Source organism: Trichoplusia ni, chromosome 15 (assembly GCF_003590095.1).
Source record: "Trichoplusia ni isolate ovarian cell line Hi5 chromosome 15, tn1, whole genome shotgun sequence".
NCBI classification, from domain to species: Eukaryota; Metazoa; Arthropoda; class Insecta; order Lepidoptera; family Noctuidae; genus Trichoplusia; species Trichoplusia ni.
The window spans coordinates 2,772,288-2,781,437 of record NC_039492.1 but is presented as its reverse complement, the minus strand read 5'-3'; the positions used below and the strand labels follow the sequence as shown (position 1 = coordinate 2,781,437).

Genomic DNA, 9,150 nt, shown 5'->3' with positions numbered 1-9,150 from the left:
GTTGTACAAATCACATGTAAGTGTAATGAAACGTTGCTTTTCGTATCGTTGCTATGGTAATCCTGTTGATAACAAACGCATGGCCAATCAATGGCCGTTTTCAAAATTCCTGTGTTTACTGTCAAGCTGTCAAGTTGTAATGCAACCGCAAATGTGGGGTATTTATTGATCAAACTTTTGTTGTTAATCGACTGATAAATGTAAGAGTACATTGTGTGTTGTGGGCAAGCTCGAGCGAAATGTTTAAAAATACATTTCAGTCTGGTTTCCTCTCCATCCTTTACAGTATAGGCAGCAAACCTTTGCAAATCTGGGACAAAAAGGTACGAAATGGGCACATAAAAAGAATAACAGACAACGACATTCAGAGTCTAGTGCTAGAAATAGTTGGTACCAATGTCAGCACTACGTACATTACGTGCCCCGCTGATCCAAAAAAGACGCTTGGCATCAAGCTACCGTTTCTGGTTATGATAATTAAAAATCTGAAGAAATACTTCACGTTTGAAGTTCAGGTGAGTTAATTTCATCAAGCACTTAAATGATAATCAATATAATGTTTGCCTCATAGTAACTATTTTGTTAATATAATCTAACCTCAAAAAAATTATTTTCAGGTTTTGGACGATAAGAACGTACGAAGAAGATTCAGAGCCAGCAATTATCAGTCTACTACTCGGGTGAAGCCCTTTATCTGTACAATGCCAATGCGTCTGGATGAAGGTTGGAATCAAATCCAGTTTAACTTAGCAGACTTTACTCGAAGAGCTTATGGAACTAATTATGTTGAGACTCTTAGGGTACAAATACATGCCAACTGCAGAATCAGAAGAGTATACTTTTCAGATAGGTTGTATTCAGAAGATGAGCTGCCAGCTGAATTCAAACTATTCCTTCCTATACAGAATAAGACCAAAACGGCTGTTGCTACATAAAATTCATTAGTTAAAAGATATAAATATGTATGTTCTTTTAACTTAGTAAATGTATTCATAAGTCTATTTCTTATTTCGTTTTATATTATTAAATGTACAATACTATACATCTGTTTTATATATTATGTACCTATTGTTTATTTTATACATTTTACAATATACTAAACATTAAAATATGAGCACTTTAGCTAAAATGCTTTTTAAATGTCATATAGTTATTTGAATACTTTAAGAATTTTTTGAGTTATCAAATAAATATTTAACAAACAGTCAGAAAAAAAATGTAATTTATTCACTGAGTCAATCATCCATTTGTTATTAAAATCTTAAATGATAAAATATAATAAAAAATGGAAAGAAGTTTAGTGATACTCTTATTTCAAGGAGTAAACAATTGCTACAAATTGACCCTAGTCTACAACTATTGATTAATCCAAGTAACTACTGGTCTTGGTTGGTTGACGCATAGACGATCTTACTACTACTACTACTACCAAAACCTACAACGGCTACAACTGTCTATTTGTGAAGTGTGAAACATAATTTACAAACAGGATTTGGGAGTTGTTCGAGCGCGGCGGGACAATACCAGTATAGACAACCTATATACTTATAGTAAAACATAGCGCATTGCGCACTGAGCTACTGAATTATGAGTACTTATCATTTATCCATAATCTGCCTAGCTAATAATATAACGGTGAAGATAACGATATAGTTTTAAAATTGAAACAGAAATCGACTCGAGTACCTTAGTAATTTTGTTATCAGTGAAATATACGTCACTTACTATTGCGATAAGCAAACGTCACGTCTTGTCTTTCAAATTGTCAGTGGATCATTTTGTACAAAAATGGCGGTGCTTGCTGACATCAATAGAATATTTTCAGTATTATTATCAATTATAGTCATTACGAGATGTAATGCAAATGATATTCTAGGCTGTGGTGGTTTTGTTAAAAGTCATGTCAGCTTGGATTTTTCTAAAATAGAAATCGGCTTGTAAGTTAACCTTAAAATTATACTCAAAAGTAAATCGTATGATCATAATATTTTGCAGTGTATTTACTTTGAAAATTAAGTACATAATTTTATTATTTGATGAGACCTAAAGTTTAAATTACTTTTGCAGTAAAATTACTATACCTTATTCATAATTTCCTGTATTTAGGTACACCAAAGGAGGTAGCCTAAAGGAAAAGACCGAATGCGCACCTACTAATGGATATTATTTCCTGCCACTTTATGAAAAAGGGGAATACGTGTTAAAAGTCCACCCGCCGGCCGGATGGAGCTTTGAGCCTTCCCAAGTTGAATTGACAGTTGATGGTACTACCGATCAATGTTCATCTGGGCAAGATATTAACTTTGCCTTCAATGGATTTGGTATTACGGGACAAGTTATCACTGCGGGTCAGAAGCAGGGCCCCAGTGGTATATCTGTACAACTAGTCAATGATAAAGGGGAGGTGCGAAACACTTTGACCGCTGTTGGTGGAGACTTCCATTTTACACCTGTTATTCCTGGAAAATACACTATCAAAGCTTCCCATCCAAGGTACTTACTTTCTTCGTAATACAAAGCCACTGTATGATTCTTATTGGATTACAATGTGTAGGGATTCATTCACCTAGTTTCAGATGTAGCAAGATAAGATTTCATTTAAACATCTGACCTAGATTGTAACTAGAAGGTACATGATTATATTTAATAATAAACTGTGTGTAATGACTTGCATAGTAAGTAATGAAGATTAAAAGTAATTATTCAATCTTGATTTTTTAATGGTTGATCAGACATAAATATGAATGTTTAGGACAAATAAACTGAGGGATTTTTATATTTAAGGTGGAAACTTGAACCAGCCCAGGCAGTGGTTCAGGTCAAAGAAGGTAACACTGCTTTGCCATTTGGAGTGCTAGCAGTGAAGGGTTATGATGTCAGTGGCTCTATCTCCTCATTTGGTAGCCCTATTGGGGGCATGTATGTGCTATTGTACTCTAAAGAGGTTGGTAATTCATCATAAATAAAAATTTGATTATATTGCATTTTAAAACATAACAGTTACTCCAGTAATTGAGTTATCTACATATTTAGTTATTTATTTTTAGGAAAGTCCAAAATTCAGAGTTGAGGGCTGCAAAACAGCCTTGCTTCAAGGAGTGCCAGATGCTCCTATCTGTCACTCCATTACTGATGCTAATGGAGAATTTAGCTTTGGCTTGGTACCAGCTGGGGAGTATAAGCTTTTCGCCCTGTCCACACCACCTGGCCAGGCCACCGTCACTTACAACGTTAGGCCAGAGTTTGTGCCCTTTACTGTGCGACATGACAGCCTTTTCATCAAGAATGCTTTTGAGGTTAGTAATATGGTGTTGTAATCTATTTTCAGTATCATATAAATAAAAAAATTGAACAAGATTACTAACAGATAATATTGGTCCTAGGTGACAGGGTTTACAGTAGTTGGTACTGTAGTATCATCTACTGGTGGTCCTGGTATGGCTGGGGCTCGGGTGTTACTTGATGGAGAGCCTATTGGTAACACAGACGCTACTGGTAAATTCACCTTACCTAATCTGCAGCCAGCAACATACACTTTAGGATTCCAGCATGGTAGGTTTTATATTTTACTTTAGACATTATATGTTAATTTTTTTAGCTTATAGATAATGTTAGTGTTATTGGATTCATTAGCAAACTAAAGGCTTTTGACTACCACAGATACTTTTTTCTTAAGCAATTTATGTATGCCATCTGATCTGGTATGTTTGCTGTTGAGTATGTAAGGTGTTGAAGAAAAAATAAATAGTGTGTACTGTTTGGTGCAGAGCAATGTGAGTTCGACGACAGCCAGCTGGTGGTGTCTGCGACGGGCCTCCTTGCGGCGCCGGTGGCGGTGGCGGCGCGCTGGCGCGTGTGCGGCGGCGTGACGCCGGGCGCGCGCCGCGCCGTGCTGCTGGAGGCGGCGGGGGCGGCGGGGGCGGCGCCGCGCCGCGCGCCCGCCGGGCCCGCCGGCCGCTGGTGCGTGTTCCTGCCGCCCGGCCTCTACACCGCGCGCGTGCACGTCACCGACCAGGAGCAGCGCGACGGCCTGCAGTCAGTATACCGCATTACCGCATGCCGCACTTCATTCCAAATATGGCGTCGTAAAGTGGTCCATTTCGGAAACAATATTTCTTTATGTACAGATACTACCCATTGAGCCAGAAGGTCTCCGTGGGCCACTCGGAAGTATCAGGTGTGACGTTCTCGCAGCTTAAAGGCACTCTGAGCGGGAGTGTGCGCTGCCAGCAGCCCTCCGCCTGCGCCAGCCTCACCGTCACGCTGCGCCCGCTCTCGCCTGATGGCGGCTACGTCGGACAGCCCACCACTACGGTTGCCGTAGGTGAGGCACGCCATTCATAAGTACTGTTTAACCCTCGGTATCGGAGGGTTAAGCTGGGGGTTGATTTGATTAAAGCACCTGGTCGTGGTTACCAAAATACTTTAATCCGAATATTACATAAAATGATACCAAAAAAAATATAAATCCTCGACTCTCTTATAATATACACGGAAAATTTTAACACCGCCATTCAGAAAAGCGGTCTCAAAGCACAGTGACATCTTGTGGACAATGGTGGAACAAACTGAACCTTACTTTTGATATTTTGACACATTTGCGGTTAAACAAGTACATACAGATGTATGTACTTATTGAACTAGATTGTTCATATCCAAAATCGGCTACCATACTGAAGCTGTGTAATTTTTTTATCAGATGGAAAATACAAATTCGAAGAAGTACTGCCGGGTAGTGTAGAGATCTCAGTAGAAACTGACCCTCTGTGCTGGGCGGAGGCTCGCCACAACGTGGCTGTCACCCAGGATCATGCTACCGTGCCGACCTTTGAGCAGACTGGTTACGTCTTAAGGGTTCATTCCACACACGAAGTTGAGGTAAGTTATTTGTAATATACCTTTATTTCTTATTTAGAAGTTAAGCAGATTTAATAAAGTTTTCGTGGTTTTGTAGGTGGAGTATAAAAGCAAGAGCTCTGAAGGCGTATTCTCGGTGCCGGCGGGTGCCAGCCAGCAGTGCGTGCCGGCGGCCGAGCTGTACACGCTGACGCCGCGCGGCTGCCACCGCTTCCAGCCCGACCAGGCCCACGCCGACACCTCCACGCTCGCGCCCACTGTGAGTACAACTGGTTAGCCGTGTGTGGCTGTAGCTGGCGGGGTTGCAGCTCGTAAAGCGTTAAGACTTAACTATAATAGGCTACTTGACAAAAACTGTTTAGTTATAGTAAATATTACACGTATTTTTTCTTTCATCTCGTAAACGCAAAAATGAGTTGGATATAGTGATTTAGAGTGTGACATCACTTACCAACACGCTTTTTACTAGCAAGTGACGATTTTAGCTACTATTTCGATACATTACATCGTCTTAAGTGCTTTTAATATCTCTTATATTTAAAAATATTTAAAAATGAAAAAGACCTATTCAGTATTTATTAGACATCTGATGGACTAAACAGATTTAGTCAAATATTCCATTGAATTGTGTATTTCAGACGGTGTACTTCGTGGCTGTAGCGCACGCGGTGGTGGTGAAGGTGACGTCCCCGGAGCCCGTGTCGGACCTGGTCCTGCACATCAGTACTGACGGACACGCCGCCAAGGACGTGGGGCCGCTCGTGCCGCTGCAGCAGCCCGGCGGGGGCTACGTGTTCGAGCACACGCTCTACATGGCTGATGTGAGTTAGCTTAGGAAGTGGTGTGAACGCCTCTATACTAATATTATAAAGAGGAAAGATGTTTGTTTTTTTGATACGAATAGGCTTCGAAACTAAGGGACCGATTTGAAAAATTCTTTCACTGTTGAGAAGCTACATTATTTCGGCTGAACATAGGCTATAATTTATTTCCAAAAATATTAGGTTTTCGTGAGAAAATTGCAATATTGTAACACAAGGTATCAAATTAGAAACCTATATAGAACAAAATGATGTACAGTCAGCGCCAAAAGTCGATGAACAGAATCAACTTTACAAAACAGCTGTTCACAACAAAATGCCATAAGTTATAGTCGCAACTAGGAAACAAAATAGAATGTACACCAGAAATTTACAAAAGTCGTTAAACACGAGTATTTCAAAAGTATCTGTGCACTAGTATTCCTAAAGTCGCTGAACATCATTCTATCAAAAGTCACTAAACAGCAGAAAAAACAAAATTAGGCTAACAAAGTATATTTTTAATGTTGCCGTGACTGTGTTAATGTACCTACTTTTGACGCTTGTCAAATCCCAGGTTCGAAAGAGGTTTCACTAAGGATCTTGAAGGAGGTTTCACTTTGTGAAGAAGGTTTCGTTAACAATATCTAAAATATTTTCATGTGAATTAAACTTAAAGTAATAAATGAAATATGTGAAATAATAACTAGCGTCAAAAGTAGGTACATTAACACAGTCACGGCAACATTAAAAATATACTTTGTTAGCCTAATTTTGTTTTTTCTGCTGTTTAGTGACTTTTGATAGAATGATGTTCAGCGACATTAGGAATACTAGTGCACAGATACTTTTGAAATACTCGTGTTTAGCGACTTTTGTAAATTTTCTGGTGTAAATTCTATTTTGTTTCCCAGTTGCGACTATAACTTATGGCATTTTATTGTGAACAGCTGTTTTGTAAAGTTGATTCTGTTCATCGACTTTTGGCGCTGACTGTACTATGGGTTTGTAAATCTTTTTAATATCTATCTTCTAATCACACGGACACAGTCGTGGGCAACTGCTAGTATGCTAATAAATAAGTAGGTGTGGTAATCCGTGCGCGTGTGGTCCCAGGGCGAGGTGGCGCTGGTGTCGGCGTGGTCGGCGTCGCTGCTGCTGTCCCCGCGCGCGCCGCAGCAGCTGGCGGGCCGCGCGCGCTGCCAGCCGCACGCGCTCACGCTGCGCGCGCGGCCCGCGCTCACGCTGCGCGGCCGCCTGCTGCCGCCCGTGCCCGGCGCCACGCTCACGCTCTCCTCCGGTACGAGCCACCCTGCAACACAGACATCCGCAGCAGTTCACTGAACAATTTCAACATTTTAATCATTCATGTTCGTAGATGACATCAAACTAACGCAAGTGACTACTGAAGACGGCACGTATCACTTCGGTCCGCTGGACGCGTCCAAACACTACAAGATCACTGCCGAGAAAGAATCGTACGTATTCAGCGAGCCCGATGACGACGGGAACATCGTCGCGCACAAGCTGGCTGAGATTACCGTCGAATTGCTTGATGATGCTGATGGAACGCCGCTGCAGGTAATTTTTTGAACCTCATTATAAAAGTACTATTGGAAGGTTTAGTCTATACTTGCTAAATAGTTGGCAAGTACATTCGTCCTTTTTTTTTGTTTTGTATACACATAAAGGTATAATCTTACATGTGTTTGAGAATATGGAGAGTCATCGTGACGTCCTCTATAAAACCACATGTGTCTGAGTAGTGCGTGGTGTTGTCAGGGCGCGCTGGTGTCGGTGAGCGGCGGCTCGTACCGTCGCAACGTGGGCAGCGGGGCGGACGGCCGCCTGCGGTTCGCGTCCCTGTCGCCGGCGCAGTACTACGTCAAGCCCAACATGAAGGAGTACCGCTTCTCGCCGCCGCACCACATCCTGACGCTTGCGGAGGGCAAGCACGAGCACGTGACGCTGCGGTAAGGGCTCGCACGGTGCGCCTCGTCGGCCGGGTGGGCGGCAGGAGTAACGTGTGGTTGTGTTGCACAGCGGCGTGCGCGTGGCGTGGTCGTGCGTGGGCTCGCTGGTGTCGCTGGGCGGCGCGGGCTGGGCGCGCGCCCCGCTGCAGGCGCGCCCGCGCCCGCCCGCCGCCGCGCACTGCGCGCCCGAGGAGGCCACCACCGAGCTCAACGGCGCCTTCCGGTAACTGCCACACACACTCTACACCGTACACCGCACTACATCAGCCTAGCAGCTTCGTCAGCATTTATATTCACTAACTATATTTGATCACAACAATTGCTTTGAAATGACGTATAACATATTTCAACGAAAGTCTTGCAACATTTAATGAATTTCAGGATTCGAGGTTTACTGCCTAACTGCGTTTACAATCTTGAGTTGAAGGAGTCATCTGTTCCCGAACTTGCTGGACTTAAATTGGCTAAAGCACCTCCAACAATAGAGGTGTGTATACATAAAATTTCAAATGCAAGTAATGTGTTGAATTCATGCTTGTAAAATAATTAATGTGGTCTGTAATCAGATAAAAGACAACAAAGACATCGAGAACATCCGGTTGATCGCGATTCAGCCGCAACAGATCACGGACGTGAACGTGCTGGTGTACGCGGCCAACGTGGAGCACTACAAGACGCTGCGCCTGACGCTGGCGGCGGACAGCGGCGCGGGCCCGGCGCTGTTCGCGGGCCGCCTGGAGCCCGGCGCGCTGGCCGCCGGCCGCAACGCCGGCCTGCTGGCCGCGCTGCCGCGCCTGCCCGCCGACAACCAGACCTACGTGCTGCAGCTGCACTCCTCGCTGTCCCGCACCACGCACTCCTACCCCGACGAGGTGCACTACTTCGTGTCCGACGGACGGTTCAAGCAATTCACTATTGAGTTCATACCTAAGGTGAGTCAACTGCAGGACAGGTGAGTCTGGGTGGTCGAAGTATTTAGTGAGTGGTGGGTAACAGAGCGGCTGGCCGGCAGGTGTTGTCGCACGAGCAGGAGGTGCGGCAGACGTCGCTGCTGGTGCTGCCGCTGCTGGCGCTGCTGCTGCTGGGCTGGCGGCGGCGCGCGCGCGTGTGGGCGGCGCTGGCGGGCGCGGCGGGCGCGGCGGGCGCGCGCGCGCTGCAGGCGGGCCGCCGCCCCGCCGCCCGGGACGCCCGCCCCGCCGCCCGGGACGCGCTCGACCGCGCCAGCATCGACCAGATCGTCTCCTCCATCAACCCGCCCAAGAAGCCTAAGAAGAAACTACTCTAAGGGACCGCTTTGCCGGCCTGCGGACTATAACTTCATCTCCATCAGTCACCGAAGTTCTTTCAGCTGGCGGTCACTAGCTCAGTGCCTAAAACAAATGAAGTGATAATTAATATTCTAACGTGCTGAATATCGCCCAGTTGGACACGTGTACTCTGTGAGTACATAACTGATTATCACCAATGAAGACAGTGGTGTCAATTGAAACTATACAACCTAATGCTGCGGCACCAGATAT

At 44.4% G+C, this 9,150-nt stretch overlaps 2 protein-coding genes across 2 annotated transcripts; both read left to right on the top strand.

Annotated features, from left to right (window-relative positions):
- The first annotated feature begins 68 nt into the window (after positions 1-68).
- LOC113500954 (cilia- and flagella-associated protein 20) lies at positions 69-1,042 on the top strand. The gene is made up of 2 exons (XM_026881909.1): positions 69-515; positions 618-1,042. The coding sequence occupies exons 1-2, from the start codon at positions 240-242 to the stop codon at positions 933-935; spliced, it is 594 nt and encodes a 197-aa protein (XP_026737710.1). The 5' UTR covers positions 69-239; the 3' UTR covers positions 936-1,042.
- Positions 1,043-1,523: 481 nt separating this feature from the next.
- On the top strand, positions 1,524-8,753 carry LOC113501382 (nodal modulator 3; the record flags this gene model as incomplete). The annotated part of the gene is made up of 17 exons (XM_026882514.1): positions 1,524-1,937; positions 2,107-2,493; positions 2,785-2,944; positions 3,048-3,296; positions 3,384-3,552; positions 3,768-4,035; positions 4,128-4,324; positions 4,700-4,878; positions 4,955-5,116; positions 5,496-5,678; positions 6,774-6,957; positions 7,036-7,238; positions 7,440-7,630; positions 7,701-7,853; positions 8,012-8,117; positions 8,197-8,562; positions 8,643-8,753. Coding segments are annotated over exons 1-17 (3,417 nt in total), but the record flags the coding sequence as incomplete, so codon positions are not given.
- Positions 8,754-9,150: the final 397 nt, after the last annotated feature.

Excerpts from the sequence above, each read along its gene's own strand:
- LOC113500954 (XM_026881909.1), top strand. The coding sequence starts at position 240 with ATGTTTAAAAATACATTTCAGTCTGGTTTCCTCTCCATCCTTTACAGT. Across the intron at positions 516-617 it reads ACTTCACGTTTGAAGTTCAG|GTTTTGGACGATAAGAACGT; the intron begins GTGAGTTAATTT and ends AATTATTTTCAG.